The 19,526-nt window shown below is 41.4% G+C and overlaps 1 protein-coding gene across 2 annotated transcripts in view; it reads left to right on the plus strand.

Annotated features, from left to right (window-relative positions):
* The window catches only part of SEPSECS (Sep (O-phosphoserine) tRNA:Sec (selenocysteine) tRNA synthase), a 53,920-nt gene that overhangs the window by 23,690 nt on the left and 10,704 nt on the right, over positions 1–19,526 (plus strand). For both annotated transcript variants that reach the window (XM_032806602.2, XM_032806603.2), the window contains 2 exons: positions 4,550–4,679; positions 4,788–4,879. In XM_032806602.2, coding sequence (XP_032662493.1) covers positions 4,550–4,679; positions 4,788–4,879 — 222 coding nt within the window. The remainder of the gene's footprint in view (positions 1–4,549; positions 4,680–4,787; positions 4,880–19,526) is intronic.

Here is a 19,526-nt window from a genome sequence, read left to right on the forward strand (position 1 = left end):
CTGTACTGTGGTTGGGAAGTGCCCCTCGCTTACCCCACACAGGCACAGCCTGCTGCAGGCAAGGATGCTAGGAAGCACCTTTGCTGCAGCAGCTTCCCTGGAGAAGAAAAGGCTCAGACTTTGGTGGGAATGCTTCATGCCCACCTCTTTCCACCCCCACTCCACAGCACAGCACATTTTCCCCTCCCCGTCATAGAATCTCAGGGTTGGAAGGGACCTCAGGAGGTCATCTAGTCCAACCCCTGCTCAAAGCAGTGCCAATCCCCAGACAGATTTTTGCCCAAGATCCCTAAATGGCCCCTTCAAGGACTGAACTCACAACCCTGGGTTTAGCAGGCCAATGCTCAAACCTCTGAGCTATCCCTCCCCCCCAAACAGCTGTTTGGCAGCTTAGGACTTTCTGGGAGGGAGAGGGAGGAGAGGTGACACAGTGCTTCCCCGCTCTTGCCCCTCCCTCCCAGAAAGTCCTAAGCGCAAAGTGCTGGGAGGGAGGAGGAGGAGTGGAGAAGCCCTGCATCTCAACTCCTCCCCCTCCCTCCCAGAAAATCCTAAGCACTGGTAAACAGCTGTTTGGTGGCGCTTAGGATTTTCTGGGAGAGCGGGGGAGGGGTGGAGACATGGCACTTTCCCACTCCTCCCCTTCCCTCCCAGCGCTTCCCTGCAGCCAAACAGCTGTTTGGCAGTGTTTAGGACTTTTAGGAAGGGAGGAGAAGGAGTGGAGATGCGGTGCTTCTGTGCTTCTCCCCCTCCCTCCCAGAAAGTTCTAAGCGCTGCCAAAGGAAGCACTGGGAGGGAGGGGGAGGAGGCAGAGAAGTGGAACTTGTACAATGCTTCCTTGTAAAGTTGCTGCTCTGCCACAGAATCACAGGCTACGTCTAGACTACCCGCCGTATCAGTGGGTTAAAATCGATTGCTCAGGGATCGATATATCGCGTCTCATCTAGACGCGATATATCGATCCCCGAGCACGCTTATATCGATTCCGGAACTCCACCAACCTCAACGGAGTTCTGGAATTGACGTGGGGAGCCGCGGACATCGATCCCGCACAGTGAAGACGGGTGAGTAATCCGATCTTAGATATTCGACTTGTAGCTGAAGTTGCATATCTAAGATCGATTTCCCCCCATAGTGTAGACCAGCCCTTACAAGCAGGCAGCCAAATGACGTTATAAGGAAGCATTGCACAACTTTAAACGAGCATGTTCCCTAATTGAGCAGGGACTTAACATTGAAACAACGTTAAGCAGGACGACGTTAAATGAAGAGTTACTGTATGCAGCACCAGCCATAAAGCTGTTAAAACTCTTGTATCTGAGTAGTTGCAATCTACATGTCGTTTTTTTTTGTCAACAGCACCTTCAGAAGTGTAGATTGACCAGGCTTCTGAGGTCTTTAGGTATTTTGATAACATTCCTTTTACTAGAAGTTTATTGAAATTCCTTGTTTTAGAGGGACACTGTCAACTTATATCTTTCTGAGAAATGTTTTACTGACTGTTACAAAATGTCTAATATGGGCTATAACTGAAAGAGATTAGAGGAAAAGACATCTTTCAGTGTGTTTAATTTTGTACATCTGACAACACTTTTTGTATCATCATTTCTAATATTTCCCTTTTGTGTTGGTGTCACACATCAACAGGATAGAGGAAAACAGTTTATAATCCCTGTTTTTTCAAAAAATCACAGGCACAGATAAGAGATTTTACTTTGGGTCTAATGCTTGAAACTACTTTTTTTTTTTTTCTTTTTTTTTCCTTTTTTTGTAACTGAACTAGATTTCAGGTCGATGGTGACCCTTTAATAAAATAATTTTATTGTTTAATCTTCACAAGCATTTATATTTTTAAACAAAAAAGAACATTTGAAATGAGATTATGGCTGCTATATGCTCCTGAGTGGTTGAAGGCCCTTGGCAAAACACGCTTGAGATGTGAGGATGGAAAACAATTACTGATGTTTTGTAGTTTACTTGGTATATTTATTGTACCTATATTATAGTGGTTTTGTGAAGCATTTTGATCTTCACATGGATGGGGCTGTGTGTAATTACGGAGTATTATCCTACAGCTAATGAGGGTTTCTTAACAGAGAAACTATATTATAGGCTAAACTTACCATGTTCAAAATGTTAAAAAAATTAATTTCCTGTGTCATCTCAAATGGAAAAAATTATTTGTAACGATAATCTGGTCAAGAAACACTGAAAAGCACAATTATGTGCATTAGTGTATTGGGCTGTGCATTTCTTTCTGGCTTGTAGCTAGATATTTCTTATGATATAATCATAAACATTTAACTGAAGTCATTATTTCTGAGTTTGTTAACAAAAGAAATCTCTTTTCTTCAATAGAAATTATAGAATCTAGGATTAATTAATTTTTAGGTATATTTAGGAGCCTATGCATTCCATGATAACAGCAGCAGAATTTGTCAATGGTAAGGGATGTCCTGGAGAACAGTAGGCCCTGGGAAAGAAGTTCCAGTGTCCCAAACCACCATCATCCTCAGGATATTGGGATGTTGGGGCATTCCATCCCTCCAATGCAATGATAGATATAGATGGAAGGGAAAGCTACGTGAAGTTCCCAGGGCACCTGCTTATCCCTGTTGTCGCAGGTCAAGTGCACCCTGTGCCCTCTTGGGATGGGATAATTATTTCCTCACAGTCACATCCTTACGATCACCCCTTGTCTTGGGGTAGTGTGGTCTAACAGTAAAAATCAATATGGCCACTCTCTCTCTCTCTCAAGGTTTTGTGGCCCAATAGCCAGAGTCAAGGTGTCGACCTAATAGTCTAAGGGAATATGGCTTCCCCGTTTGGCCAGGGTATATCGCCCAGTGGTCAGAGTGAGTGTGGCCACCTGACTCAGCAAAGCAGTGTGGCCTGGCAGCCACAGTTGGTAGGGCCTGGGCCCACTCTGCTCCACCAGGTCCCAGCTCAGAGCCTTGTCAGTGGCAAGTATACTCGCCACTGAATCAGCAGGGAATCTGCTTGAAACACGTTGACCCCACTCGGCACCAGAGCTTGTCTCCCTGAGCTACTTCCTAGCTGGTTCCTGATGCCATGGTCCAGGGTCTCAGGGCTCTTCGGTCAGTGCAACTCCCAACAGCTCCGCCACTCCTTGGTCATCCTTCAGACTCTCAGCATCCCTGGCTTCTGCCATCTGAGACTTCTGCAGTTCCTGGGCTGGAGCTTGCAGCATACATTCTCTCTCCAACAGGCAGCCCTGAATGAGCCGAGCTGCTCCCTTTTATACTTAGTCTCCAGCTGGAGCGTGCCTAGCAGGGCCGTGGGGGCGTGGCCTCCTCAGCCCAGAAAGTAGAATGAACTCTTGCAGTACCAGTGCGGGGCAAATAGACTCCATCACACTTGTACACACTCATTACCAATAGAGCAATGGATAGTGCATAGGTACCATGATGAATGCTAGAAGGATGGATCCAACAAACCAAAATGGAATGGGAGGATGAGGAGGAAAAAAAAATTTATATTTTTTTGAAGAGGAAGAGAGGTCTTGTTCCCAGTACCCCCGTCAACTGCCCCACTTTTCCCTTTTCCCCAACTAAATGCAGGTGCTAAACCTCTGGCTTTCACCTCCGCACTAGTAACATTTATGTAGTTTGATTTATTGTATAATAAATTGTGTGCTTGAGTATATTATACTGATTTCATGCTGCTGCAGACTTCTCAGCTAACTGCAGAATTCATAAATTCATGGCTTTTAAAAGGCCAGAAAGGATCATTGTGATTTTTCTAGTCTGACCTCCGGCATAACACAAACTATAAGACTTCTCTGAATTCACAGCATTAGTGCTTCAGAAATCAGAGCCTTGCTGCAGTATTTGCGTCCTGTGTCTTGGAGAATACTTGGCCCCCTGGTTATAATGACAGTTTGTTTTCTTGAGGAGGAACTTGACTCCATTTTCAGTAGTGGAGTTACTTGGATCTTAATATTATAGGCAATCTTATATGATACAACTAACTGAAATCTTGGTAAGGACAGTGTTTGAGTGTTCTCCCACAATCATCCATTGATTTTAATGGGACTTGTATATCTGCACTGAGAAAAGACACTATTTCTCAACTAGACATAACTACACTATGGCCATTTATATATGTAATAACCCCAGTTAAGACTCAATTTGGTAAACTTTTGAAATGTTGTGGGTTTACTGACTTTTATGGGAGTTACACAGTTAAAAATCCATGCAGTACTTTGAAAATATACCACAGTGTGTAAAACTTCACTTTAGTTCAGTGTTTTAATTCCTTGCAAAATAGGAATTAATAGTAGAATCACAGATAGATGAACCTGTGGTGATGTATAGCAATGCAACCACGTTCTTGGCAAACACTACTAAGAAAAGAAAGTGTAACCATTTTAGTTTTGTTTTAGCTCTAATGTATTTTCTATGAGAGTTTTATTAATGTAACTTGTTGTCCATTGCTTTTATAAGTAATACAATAGGATGTTGTCAAACACTTGTTCCTAATGTGTATATGTATGCGGGGGGGGGCATTGTTCTTTTTGTTTTGTTTTTAGGGTGCTCGAGTAGGTAGAATAGATGCTTTCATCCAGAGCTTGGACAAAAATTTTATGGTTCCAGTAGGTGGTGCTATCATTGCTGGCTTCAGTGATTCCTTCATCCAGGATATCAGCAAGATGTACCCCGGTAAATAATTTACAGATTGATTCATCTATGTGAAATAACTGCAAAGAACTTGAATAATGAGAGAAAAAGAGAGAGAGAATTAAAATAATCTGTATATCATTGCTTCAGGAAGAGCGTCAGCATCTCCTTCCTTAGATGTCCTCATTACCCTACTGTCCCTGGGTGACAGTGGCTACAGACAGCTACTAAAAGAGAGAAAGGTAAGCTTTCTGGCAAACAACATTTCTTTTTCGTTGTAAATATAATGCAGTCACAGTACAGCCCAGGAGCATTCACCTATGAGTATATGCAGTTTGCCTGTTTATCACTGGATCCTAAACTAGAAAATTAGTATTTCAGGAGCCACATACCTCATTGTTTACAAATATATGAGACTTTCAAAATAGATCATTTACTTTTGAAAGCAACAGCAATGCAGATTCCAGACCGTTTCTGACTTTGGAAATAAAGTTGCTGGAAACGTGGATCAGTTTTTTAAAATGTTCCAGTATTTGGCCTGACCATTTGACTTCAAAAGCACACAGCTCGCAGGAAGAATACTAATTGAAACTTGAAAACAGTTTGTAGTGGAATTAACGGGAGTGGTTATTTTTAGGTTGGACCATCTAATTCCAGAAGCACTATCAATCTAGGCAAATACATCCTTTGTGGCTGGCTCAGGCATTTTGCAGCCTGTCAGTAATACATGACCTCAAAGAAAGTTGTGAGGATTTGATTTTAGGTAAATATCTGTCTTCTATTTTGTTTTGTATTGGGCTTAGACATGGTGTCTCTTGTCTATTTGCACGTCACGTGTGAAATAAATCAGTCTGAACTTCATAGTCTCTCTTGTTCAAGTATAATTCCATAGAACACCTTAATCACTAGATGCACAAACAAGGTGTTATACGGTAGTTAGCTATATTTTAATTAATGAACAAAAAAACTGGAAAGTTTGTGATTTGTTCAAATTATGAATATAATTAATGAATAAAGACATAGAGTTTACTTGCTGATGTAACTACCTTTCCTCCCACTATGTACTCTAGTTACTGTATAGGATGGTCCTGAATTGTGTTTAACAATTTTAATATCAATTTTTTTCATATGAGCCATGTCCTACAAACTGAGAGCCATCTCATTATAGGGGAGCGAGGGAGGATAGCGATTTGCCTCAAACTTTCCATTACACGCTCATGTTTTTTGTTGCTTATAACTTTGCCAAACTTAAAGCATTTAGACTGAAATTTTCTCTGTTTGCTCTCTGCCACAGGTTGAATCTTTTTTGTTTTTGTTTTGGTTCAGCAAAAACAGTTGAGTCATTTCTGAGAACAAGTTTAGTTAAAAATAGGTTGTTTTGCAAAAGTTCATTTCCCTCTCTTCCCTCCACAACTGTTTCTCTTAAGATCTGTAGCACCTTCAGGGTTTGAAGAATGAACTGAAAATGTGGTAGGGGGTAACTCTGGAGTCAGAGATTGCTTTTGCTGTTACTATAAAAAATCACCTAGCAGAATCATAAGCCTCTGAAAATCCCTGTTTGCACATGCTCAGTAGAGCTTGTGAGATGTTTACTTCCAAAATCTCTGAGAATGTGCTTCCAGCTCCCAGTAAGCCTCAGCTGAATAGGAAAATGGAGATACACTAGCAGTGGCAGCCCCCCTTTTGGTCAAAGAGACAATGTTATGGGTGGGAACTAGGAGAAGACCATTAATTCAAATCTCTGCTCTTCCACTCATTGCTGTTAATAATTCTCTGCACTTCATTGCCTTTATTATTTAACAGGACCTTTATATTCATACCTTTAAAAGCAGACACGTATGGATGTCCTATTTTACAGATGAAATAACTGAGAGGTTGCACAGGGTCACGTCTGGCAGAGCTAAGAATAGAATCCAGATCTCTAACATGGCAGATCAAAATCTTATCCACTTAGCCACATTTGCCTTTCAGAATGAATGTTTCAAATATACATTATCTGGCTGTGCTGCTGTCATAGCTAGGCTATAATCCCCTCTAGAACCAGAATTCAGACTCAGGATTCTTGATTTTCAACATTCTTCTGCTGTGTAGCTAATGGTTGCATAAACCACTGACGAAGTGTGCATCATGTCCCCTCCAGTGGCTGTTCCACAGGATTTTGCACTAGTGGTAGATGCTGTGGAAAAATGCCTAGTTTGAGGATCTTGCAAAGGCTTAGGCATGAGCTGAGTGCCAGACATATGGATTTAGGCCGATTTTTAGGTACCATGGGGATTCTAGGTGCTATGGGAATTTAGATGACAGGTTAGGGGTTTTGGAATTTTGACTATTTAAAGTGTGGATTTTAAAGTCTAAAGCCTAAAGTCACAGTTAGATATCTAAATCCTTTTCTGGATCTAGCCCTTTGTGTGCATGCATTATGATCGTCTTTAATTACACGATCATATACTATTTGTTCTGTAGGATTCCTGTCTCATTCAGTGCACCAGATGGGCAGTGAATGATGTGGAGGGTTGCAAAAATGGAAAAGATGTTCTCTTTAGAGCTCTAATCTGAGGTTCAGAATGAGCTGGGTTGTGATCCTGACTGCCACAGACTTCCTCTGTGCTGTTAGCCAAGACTTTACATAATGTATTCACTCAAGGGGGCCTAGCTAAGGTTGCTTAGGGATCCTTGATTCTGCTATTCCCTAAATGTTGACTGCGTGTCTTTGCCCCTTTAATATGTTTAACATGTTTTTTATATGTCATTAGATAGACAGAAATTGGGGTATTTATCTAAACTTAACACAGATAGATAGTTTTTATTTAAGTTGTGTGATGCATCTATTCCACTCTTCGGATCTGCTCTAAATAAAACAGTGTTAAAACTGTTGTTTGCAGAGCACTTGCAGGTGGTTTGTGGAGATCTGGCAGGCCACATGGTCCTGGATCCTACAACTTGTTTTCAGTTGTTTCTACAGGCATCCAAGATCTTTGTTGTAGAGTTTGAGTGTCTGGAGAAGGAGGAGCCAGTCTAGATGAACATATGCAACTGCTATATATATCACAGGAATGTTGCAGTTGCGAATAAAATTAAGAGTGGGACCTGGAGAGGGGAGGCGATCCAGACAACTAATGTTGGAAGATCCGTAGTGTATGGACTTCTCTTTTTTGTTACTTTTGAAATAAATTGTCTAATATTTTTGTATTTTGGATATCTGTGTATGTTTTCATAAACAGTGTATGTTGGCATCAAAAGGAAATCAGTTTCCTTTTTCTTCTACCCATTTGCTTAAATAATCATAAAAAAATTAATTATGCCTTTCAGTAAAGTTAATTTTGATTGTGGCTTATAATGGTGATGAATATGTAATGTGGAGCTGTAGGAATTGTCCATGTCACAAATATGGTAATTCTTTAACAAATAAAATATCTTAATGAATAGCTGTATATTTCAAAAGTAGTGATATTATTTTCCTGGAACTAGAATTCTAAAGTGAATAAAACATCAGATATTTAAACTTCATTCAATAGGAGGGTCTTTTTATTCAAAATGTGGCTATATGCTATAAACGTACTTTATGTATGGTGTAAATATTTCCTTTATGGGATTTGTGGTAGGAATAAGAACCCTTCTTGTTTAAATGTGCTTGCTCCTGAACTGTATAACTCCAATGGTGATAGTTTATTGTCTGTGCTCTGCAGAGCCAGAGCTATTATGCTCTCAGCAGGAGCTATTTATAGCTTGACACTGAGTACTTTCTATATTGGTGCAGCCTACACCTACTCAAAAAAGAAGTGAAGCTATAAAAAACTCCAAGTCTTTTTTCTTTCTTTTCTTACCTTATCCTTATTCACATCAAATGTTACTTCAGGTTCTTTGAACTCAATTCAAAGAACCTGAAGTGCCCAGATTTTTAAATAAAGAAGGATAATCTCTTGCAACAGAGGGAAGCAAGAACCAGACTATGTTCCTGCCCTTCACTGGGGAGAACTGTCTCAAGGTGTAAAATGCTATCTGGTGGCAGAGAGAGGAGTGTGCATGGAATAGGCAGGCTCAGAGGTTCAGGGCAATATCTAGGGAGTGATTGTGTGACCAAGGGCAGAGCAATGAAGGGATCCAGCTGACTCGCAGGGCTCGGGACTAAGGGGCTGTTTAATTGCTGTATAGAAGTTCAGTCAGTCTGGTACCCGAGCTCTAGGACTCCGCGAGGTGGGAGGGTCCCAGAGCTCAGGCTGCAGCCCGAGCCCAAACATCTACAGCACAATTAAACAGCCCCTTAGCCTGAGTCAGCTGGCACAGGATAGCTGTGGTTGTCTACTTGCAGTTTAAACATACCCCAAAGGTGCGTGTGTTTAGAGTACAAGTGGCTGGGGCTGGCAGCAGCTGAGCCTATATGAGGGATTGATGTGTCTTTAAGGGACAAATGCAATGGGTATGTCTGGGAAGGAAGAACTGATCACAAACACCTTCACCATTGTTTTGCTGTCTCCAGAGGGGAATGAAAGCAGTTTTTTTTCTTTCTCCCCTCTTCTAGCCCTGTCACCTCCATTATCACACCTAATACCTAGTGGCAGAATTGCCTCATGCATTTTATATTAATTGGCCCAGGGACGGTCTCTTGCTATGTGTTTACAGACTGCCTAGCACAATGGATTCCCGATCTTAGCTGGGGACTCTAGGCACTACTGCAGGGGTCCCCAACGTGGTGCCCGTGGGTGCCATGGCGCCCACAGGGGCATCTATATGCACCCGTGTCCTGACCGGCAGTGGAGCATCTGCTGAAATGATGCTGAATTTCTGTGGCATTTCGGCGGCGATGCCTCTCGATGATGACGCTTGTCGCCGACAAGCGTTGTCATCGAGAGGCGTCACCGCTGAAATGCCACAGAAATTCAGCACCATTTCAGCAGATGCTCCACAGCCACCACGGTCCTTTGTCTGGCGCCTGCCAGACAAAAAGGTTGGGGACCACTGCACTACTGGAATGCAAAAAACAGTAATAGACACATAGTCAAACATGACAAGTACACCAATGTTTCCTCTCATTTTGAATTCTGTTACTGTATTATGTGAAGGTTAGGTTTCTAAGAGGTGATCTTTTGGTGCTCTTAAATTATATGCTTGTTGTGCATCAAATCCTGTATTTCAGGTTTTAAGGTGAAACCTGTATTTTATATGCTTATTTCTTTGGCTGAACCAGACAATATGCACCAAATGTAGTGGTAATATGATTCCTGAGACCCATTGCTAAATATTACTCATGTTGAGGAGCAAATGTTAATTAGCACAGAATAAACATGACAACCAGGGAACCTAAGTTCCAGCATCTGTTACCTACACTGTGGAGAACATTTTACTGATCCATCTAACCATTTGGTATGTTGGTAATATCAGGAAGGCTACTACAGAGTATTGTGGTCAACTATTTGGGATTGTGCTTTAGTTTTCTCAGTAACCTAGTGGTCAAGACATAATTGGCTACTGGTGACTCACAGCCGGCGTGTGTTATTTCCTGCTTTTGAAATGCAATGCAGATTTTGTTTTGGTGACTAGGTGTTTCTAACTTTAGTTATTTAAAGAGTCACTGATATTCCATAATGACACATGAGTATGAAGTATTTAAAACTACATGAAAGAGAAAGGTACGATGGACAAGAACATTGTGATTTGTAGCTGTTTTACGTATGTGTTATCAAGAAAATGTAGATTATATTGATAAATATGAATGTACTATCTATTGTGTCTACAGTTCAAAATAAAGTTGCTGCTCTACTTACAAGTGAACTTAGGAATAGTGAGAGAAAATACTTGTAATGCATATTAGCACTGTTAAGTTTTCAAAATTCTTTCACTTACTCAGAGGAGGGACGTTTGCTGCTGTCTCAGATTTCGTGAAGTGTTAGATTCCCATGTTATAGTTCGTGAGATTTTTTTGAGGTACTGCAGGATTTTCTGTTCATATGGAACTTTCAGATGCTTTGTAGAACCAGCATTGACCCACAATTTCCATGACTTTATCTCACTTAGCTGACATCAATGCATAAACTTAATATCTTAAATTATGTTTTGCAGTTATGCAAGCACCTGGCATGAGTAAACGGTCAAAAGCAGTATACGTGACCAGTGTCTGCATTAGAGCTGCATGGATGTAAAGGTCATGCAGAACGGTGTGCATGGTGGGATTTACATTGTTGAACGTGATCCTCATGTTGTATACTTAATTGTTTTTGTTTTCAACAATGTGTTATCTTCTTACTTGTGTAGTGGAGAGTTGGGGGTTTTGGGTTTGTTTTCTTGCTTTTTTTGATGCAACCATTTTTGAGCTTTAACCCTCTATTTGTAATCCAGTTTCCGTTTTTAAAACTGACATTAATTATATACCATTGTTCAGAGCAAATGAGATTTCAGCTTAAGCTCTGTCATTTCAGAAGTTGGACTCTGAGCAGAGGTGAAAGTAAGACGGTACGGTATGGCACGGTGTACCGGCAAGAGTCAGTGCGGGGATCCCCAGGCCCTTTAAATCTCCACTTGAGTCCGGCGGCCAGAGCTCGGGTGGGGATTTAAAGGGCCTGGTGCTCCTGCCACTCCGGGGAGCCCTGGGCCCTTTAAAGCACTGCCGGAGCTCCTGCAGCTGGGGATTTAAAGGGCCCAGAGCTCTGCAGTGGCTAGAGCCCTGGGCCCTTTAATTCACCCCTGAGCCCTGGGGCTCCCAGCCGCCTCTGCAGCTGATAGCTCCGGGGTGATTTAAAGGCCCTGGGGCTCCAAGCCCCAGCTGGAGCCCCAAGGCCTTTAAATCTTGAAAGGCACCGCTCTTCTGGTTGAGGCCATGCCCCTGCTCAGGACTCCAGCTTATCGGTAAGTCGTTTAAGTTACCTTCACTCCTGACTCTGAGTTTTAGCAAGCTGTAGTTCTCAGTGGTTGCAGAGGGGTTTTCATTTTTAATCACTCTTTCAAATCGTTTGTGTTTTTCTCATGGATTCTTAAGACTAAAGAATGTCTAATCTTGTATCTCTAATCAAATACCGACTATATAATTGTTGTAATCATTTCAGTTCTGTAATGTTGTCCAGAGTTGTCTTGAAACAAGTATATTGAAGGGGCTCTCTTTGGAACCATAATGTATGTTAGTGGAGTTAATATGCGCTAGAAGTCATCTAAGCGTGGTCTGCACTAAGAATTGACATTGGTAGAGCTACATCCCTTAGGGGTGTGAAAAATCCACACCCCTGAGAGGCATACCTATTCCAGTCTATCCTCAGTGTAGACAGTGCTGGCCCAATGGAACCTAACTACCAACTCTGGGGAGGTGGTTTATCTACGACATGTACTATATAGGTAATATCCACACTGAAGCGCTGCTGTGGCACAGCATCATTTTAATTTAGACATATTCCTAGAGACTGATTTCAAAGGTGCTGAGCTTCTGCATTTCCCATTTACTTAAATTGGAGCGATGGGTGCTCAGCCACTCTGAAAATCAGGTACAATAACCTCTGTTTTAGCTTTTTAATGTGAAAAATAGGGATGGTATTGAGGTTTTGAGATGAATGGGTTTGTAAACTGCTTTGAAGATGCCAGGTGCTAAGTATTAATTCTGAACCTAAGATAGTTCAAATGTCACCAAAAAAAACCAGACCCACATACCTTAGCTTAATTTCTTAGGGTGAGATTCTCATACTATCCCAGCCTCATTATGCCAGGTAAAAGAGACAGAATAGCATAACAGGGCTCGAAAATCTTTATATCTGGCCAGAGGGGCACTGCAGAAGATGGCTGTAAGGCTGTCGTCTGAGAAGCACTTTGCAAGTCCTAAAATAGGAGTGGGATAGAGCTCTGGTCAAGAAAGGTGTATTGGGGGAAGGTCACAGCATGTATAAATATGGAGATTCTGGGCAGTGCTGCAGCTCACAGGGCAGCCCCAGGAGGTTGCCATAACTGAGGGTGTGTCTAGTGCTGCAGCTGTGCTATTGTTATGTAGATGCTTCCTGCATCAACGGAAAGGGTTTTCCCATTGATATAGTTAATCCATCAACCAAGCTGCGTCTACATACAATGTTTATATACAATAACCGGGTCGCACAGCATGAAAAAATTTTCACTGCTTGGAGTAGTATAGCTTAGATTAGAGGGGCTAGTCAAATAAAAAACTCAATAATAATGGGGGATTTCAGCTGTCCCCATATTGATTGGGTACATGTCACCTCAGGAAGGGATGCAGAGAGAGAGAGTTTCTTGACACCTTAAATGACTGCTTCTTGGAGCAGCTAGTCCTGGAACCCACAAGAGGTGAGGCAATTTTTGATTTAGTCATAAGTGGAGCATAGGATTGTGGTAATCTAGCCGTCCAGTCCCAGACCTGGACTTTAGTGTCCACCAGTCTGGTCCTGTCCCAAACCTGGACTTTTGCGTCCAAAGTTTGGGGGCTTACCTGAAACTCCCCCAAGCTCACTACCAGCTTGGATATTCTCGCTGCCACCAGATCAGGAATTAATCTATGGGGCCTGATCACCCCCTTTCCCTCCCAATCTGTGGTCCCAACCACTCCCTATGGTGGAACCCAAAAATTATCCCAAATCCTTGATGACTAAAAGCAGGGTTAAATAACCTCTTTCCCCTCCTTATCAGAGCTTGCCTCGCTGGCTAACCTGTGTGACCCAAGAAAACCAGTTTTTCTGCTTCCCTCAGGACAATGGAGAGCAAAATACCCCACAGCTGGGCTCTGCCACCCCCCTTGCTCCAGGAACGAGGGAAAAACTGTACCACCAGAGAACAGAGAGAATTCGTCGTCTCTTCCCCGTAGTCTGCTCTTTCCCTGGACCCAAATAGGAAAATAGCTCACAGCCTGGCTTTTCCCTTTGCCTCCCTAGGAAAAGAACTTTCACAAGGTTTAACAAGAAAACTTTATAGAAAAAAAGAAAGAAATATTAAAACATCATACTTGCATTAAGAAATCAATACAGGCTCTTGCTTATAAGAAATATAAAGAAACAGTCTGATTTAAAGAATAAGCCCAATTAACCAGCACAACAAATGACATACAGGTAAATACACCCCAAAGGACCAACATAGCTGAATTACTTTGCGGTTCCTGGGTACTTACAGATGTTTAGAAGAAGTATTAGGAGAGAATTAGAAGAAGACTTGTTTCCTCATAGCTAAGAAAACACTAAGACCCCGAGTATACAAAATTCCCGCCCCTGACTTTAAACAATCCAGTTCTCTGATTGGTCTCTGGTCAGGTGTTCGGGTTACCCATTTCAGGCAAAAGAAACCCAACCCTTACCTACCTAATCCATTTATGACAAAGGATGAGGTCCAAGAGGTGTATTAGCTGCACTGCTTGGTAATAGTGACCATAAATATAATTAAATGTAACATTTCTGGGTGGGGAGAACAGGACGCATCCCAACATTGTAGCATTTAATTCAGAAAGGGAAACTACACAAAACTGAGGAGAGCAAAGAATCCTGTGGCACCTTATAGACTAACAGACTGTCTGTTAGTCTATAAGGGTGCCACAGTATTCTTGCAATGTCTTTTACAGATCCAGACTAACACGGCTACCCCTCTGATACAAAACTGAGGAGATTAGTTAAACAGAAATTAAAAGGTACAGCACCAAAAGTAAAATCCCTGTAAGCTACATGGAAACTTTGTAAAGGCACCATAAAAGCGGCTCAATTTAAATATATACTCCACATTAAAAAACATAGTAAGAGAACAAAAAAGATTCACTGTGGCTAAACAACAAAGTAAAAGAAGCAGTGAGAGGCAAAAAGGCGTCCTTTAAAAAGTGGAAATTAAATCCTAATGAGGAAAATAGAAAGGAGCAGGGTGGATTTGATTTAAATCAATCAGGAAGACTCTATTTAAGCATGGTTTTCTACATAAAAGTGCATTTTTGTTTGGTTGTTATAACCCTAATACATATTTTTTTCAGCTCAGAGATAGATGTAGGTTTCATTTTTAGAAGTTACACACTATACATTTTTAAGCAGTGATTTATTTTGAAAACTTTTCAGATTAGTTTTACACCTATATCAGAAAATGGATCCTTGTTTGGTTATTTAATTTACCAGAGATAATTGAAGGCGATATTTATGAAGTCATTGTGAGGTGAACTATCTCCAGTTCAACAGGTTAATCATTAATATTTGGAGGATTTTCTTGCCATGCTGTATTAGGAGGAGACCATCACCAGACAGACATTTGAGTTGTTTTATTTAACGAAAACAACATCATCAAGTATTCTGGATTTTTTTTCCTCCAACAGCAAACATATAATATTTTAACAAAAAACCGTATGTCCCTCACTTCTCACATTTATCTCCAGACTTCTTCCTTTACTATACTATACTATTCTGCCCCCAACAATCTTCTATTCACTGAATTTTTTGAAACTTTTTACTTTTAGAGAGAGGTAAGGGATTGACAATGTGTACACAAATTTGCAGAGGGACAATAGAGCTGAGGTCTGTTATTTCTCACCTCTATATATTTATTTATTTTAAAACGTTTTTGCTGTTAACAAGCATGTTATCTCTGGAGATGCAAATCCACAGTCTGAGAACTGCAAAACTAAACATCTCTGATGGTATCGTCTGACTGAGAACTGAATCTCATTGGGTACATTGTATAGATTATTTAGATTAATCTTTCTATCTGAGGCCTATGGAACTCCATAAAACTGAGTCCTTAATCCATGGACTATTGGAACTCATTTAGAAAACTTTCCTTAAACATTGCATTAATATATTGTCTCATACTATAGAATGAGAATTTATAATCCCTATTCCATGATGAGATATCTTTGAGCTATAACGTATCTTAATCAAAGCTATCTTTACGTAGGTTTTTTCTTCAAAAAACATTTGATCAAAAAAGTCCAATTTAAATAAAAAAAAATTTTTTTAAATCATTGGTTTTTATCCACCCTGGAAAGGAGCAAAACTCTGGCAAATGAAGTGTAGAAATATAATTAAGAAGGCCAAAAAAAATTTGAAGAACAGCTAGCCAAAGACTCAAGTAATAGCAAAAGAAAAAAATTAAGTACATCAAAAGCAGGAAGCCTGCTAAACAACTAGTGGGGCCACTGGATGATCGAGGTGTTAAAGGAGCACTCAAGGATGATAAGGTCACTGCAGAGAAACTAAATGAATTCTTTACTTCGGTCTTCATGGTTGAGGATGTGAGGGAGGTTCCTAGACCTGAGCCATTCTTTTTAGGTGACAAATCTGAGGAACTGTCCCAGACTGAGGTGTCATTAAGAGAAGGTTTTGGATAAATTGATAAACTAAACAGTACTAAATCACCAGGACCAGATGGTATTCACCCAAGAGTTCTGAAGGAACTCAAATGTGAAATTGCGGGACTGCTAACTGTTGTCTGTAACCTATCATTCAAATGAGCTTCTGTACCAAATGACTGGAAGATAGCTAATGTGACACCAATTTTTAAAAAGGGATCCAGAGGAGACCCCGGCAATTACAGGCCAGTAAGCCTGGAGAAACTGGTTAAAACTGTAGTAAAGAACAAAATTATCAGACACATAGATGAACATAATTTGTTGGGGAATAATAAACATGGTTTTTGTAAAGTTTCTTGATAGTTTTATGTATACTTCTGTGAAGCTCGCCATTATGTCTAACGTGACTATGTCTTTGGCACTTTTGATATACACCGCTTCTAGAATTAACTGAATTTTCAGTTTTCCCTTAGATGTCATTGTTTTAGGGGTTAGAAATCAAACTAGAATGCCAGGAGTGCAATATATGTTCATATAACAGCATTTACCTCAATAGTTAGCTAGTTTTCGTGGTGTGATTGTTTCACATTTTCATTCACTCTTTCCCCCTAGCAATTTGGCTGACATTTACTGTGTAAGTAATTCAGTACACCTTTTAGTATGATAAGATTTTTAAAAACTGAGTTACAGTGCCTACCACATAAAAAAAATCAATTGTATTTAGCTGCATTTCTTTTAAGTAAGAGCTCATTGTATATATTTGCTTGGAGTGCTTATAAATTTTCCATGCAGCAGAAAGCGATTTGTTAATAGAGGTCAACTATAGACTTGACCCCCCAAAATATTGCCAAATCTGAAAAGTCATTAATTTATTGTACAGTGAACTGCTTAGCTAGCTATTTATTTATAGAAGATCTAGATGTTTTTAAATGGAAAATAAAAATTCTAAAATGCAAAGCATGCTATTTTACAAAAATAGGAAAACATTTACATTTTTGTGCAGAGGTTTTCGGTCAGTTTGATGAAAATACATATACCCTGGTTTCCTCTCCTCCTCCTTCATTCTTCCCTGATTCATTCAGTCCCTCCACATGCAAGTAGCAATTCTGGGTTAATTGAGTGGTTTAGATATCTAATCATAAATGAGGAAAATTTACTACTTTAAATAGATAAGTTAAGAACCCAGTTATACAAATTGGAAGTTATTTTATTAAAAGGACATTGTCAAATGTACTACACTATAGGGAAGTCCTCAAATGAGACGCTTAGAGTGTTAAATGGTTGGGGAATATCTTATTGTCCTCATCATTAACTTTCTCTCACCGCCATTCTCCTCAGTAAATGTATTCTGAGAACAGCCATTGTAAATACATTCCCTTGCAGTATTATCCTCTGTTTGCTGCAGAAGTAAATAGCCAATAGAGGGAGCACAAAATAATTAACAAATCAGATTACAAAAATGATACTGATATAATAGATGAGCACATTAGTGATGCTTATTTACTCCTATGGGAATTCTGCACCAAAAAATTAAAAATTCTGCACACAATATTTTAAATTTCTGCAAATTTTATATGTGAATAAATGTGGTGGTTCCAGCATGGCAATGGGGAGCACAGACGTAGTAGCTCACCCTGCAGCCCCTCCTAGGACACAGACTCAGCAGTGAGGCTGCACCTGATCCTGACACAGCACAAGGGCCAGGCCTGCCCAGAAGCGCCACAGAGCCCTGCCCCTCCACACCAGGCACACCAGGTGTGAGACAGGTAGGTTCAACCCAGCAGGATCCAAGTGTGGAGCGACTTAGTGTGGAGAGATCCAGGTGTGGGGTGAGAGGGTTCTGTGTGGAACGGTCAGTGTGTAGGGGGGAGCTGGATGCACAGGGTATCGTTGGGGGTTCTGGGTGCAGGGGTAATGGGACTCTGCAGAGAGGTCCAGGTGAAGGTGGTTGGGGCTCAGAGGGGGAGGGTCTGGGTATGAGGGGATGGCACTCAGCTGCGGGGGCTCGGATGTGTGTGGCTCAGCAGGGAGGTCTGGGTGCTGGGAGAGTGGGGCTTGGTGGGATGGGAGTTGGAGTTTGGAGGGCTCAGCAAAGGGTGGTCCACGTGAGGGGGGTGGGACTTACTGGAGTGGGGGTTCAAGTGCAGTTCTTCAGCAAGAGGTCTGGGTGCAGGGATGGGGTTCTGGATGCAGGGGGTGAGGCTCAGTGAGGGAGTATGGGTGCAGGAAGCTCTGTGAGGAGGTTCTGGGTGTTGGGGGAGTAAGCCTCGATGGGGGATCCAAATGAATGGGTGATGGCAGCTCCCTCACAGAGACCCCTCCCTCTGCAGCTGAGTAATGATGAGGCAGGAAGAGAGAGAGGGCAGATCTTCCTGCAGTTGGGGAAGGTTTCTGGGGGTGGGTCTGACTTGGCCCCAGCTGCTCCTTGCAGGGGAAGAGGAAGTCTCATCCTCCCCCAACCCCAGTCCAGTCAGGACTAGCAGCTGGGCCCATGACAGGGTAGGAGCCACCAGCTGGGGCATCCCCATTCCCACCTGCTTCTGTGATTTACCTCTCTATCAGCTGTTCTGGATGCCTGAAACAACATGCCTGATCTGCTGGGAGTTGGGGTTTGGGGTTTGACCACACTTATGACTTCCCTTTGCTTCCCCATCAGAAATTCATTTTTCTGAAGGGAAGCAAAAAAATCTGTGGGGGTATGAATTCTGTGCATACATTGTGGTGCAGAGTTCCTCCCACGAGTATTGTGGCAAGAAAGTGAACAACAAATGAATATGGTGTTTGTCTTCCGCAAGGAGCAAGAAAAAGGTGCCTGGATATGGGAACAAATTTTACTTTTAAGCTTTTAAGAGGATACTGTAAATAAAGCCAACTGCAAACTGTGCAAGCTGTTGTACTCAAATCATAGAAGTATTGGGTTTGATTTCAGATTGCCACTGCAAAGCAGCAGTGATTTGCCACAAGTTTCTAGTCCTCCTCACTGCCCATAGAAGCCTCTTGAAAGTTTTTTTTCTCTAACTAGACATCTCAAAAACTTCATGCTGTTGTCAGTGAACTTAAAAGTAGTTTGATTCATTTAGTTAGGTGGCATGACACTATTTCTCTGTTTGAGTAAATCCATCCCATGTGATTAAGAGGGTCAGCTCAGGAGCCATTTTCACTTGATTTCTCCAATTTGGAGGCTGCAACTGAGTTAATTCAGTGGCCCAGGAAAAGAAGGTATACACATTTTTCAGAACTGCTCCCCTAACCCATTTGGTTCTGTAAAATCTCCGAGGTGTTAACCTAGAATGGTATCTTTAATTTTATTCATAGATTCTAGGGCTGGAAGGGACCTTGAGAGGTCATCGAGTGCAGTCCCCTGCCCTCATGGCAGGACCAAATACTATCTAGACCATCCCTGATAGACATTTATCTAACCTACTCTTAAATATCTCCAGAGATGGAGATTTCAGAACCCCCCTAGGCAGTTTATTCCAGTGTTTAACCACCCTGACAGTTAAATGTCCCTTGCTGCAGTGGTTAAACACTATTCCAGTGTTTAACCACCCAACCTAAACGTCCCTTGCTGCAGTTTAAGCCCATTGCTTCTTGGTCTATCTTTAGAGGCTAAGATGAACAAGTTTTCTCCCTTCTCCTTATGACACCCTTTTAGATAC

Source organism: Chelonoidis abingdonii, chromosome 5 (genome assembly GCF_003597395.2).
Source record: "Chelonoidis abingdonii isolate Lonesome George chromosome 5, CheloAbing_2.0, whole genome shotgun sequence".
NCBI lineage: Eukaryota > Metazoa > Chordata > Testudines > Testudinidae > Chelonoidis > Chelonoidis abingdonii.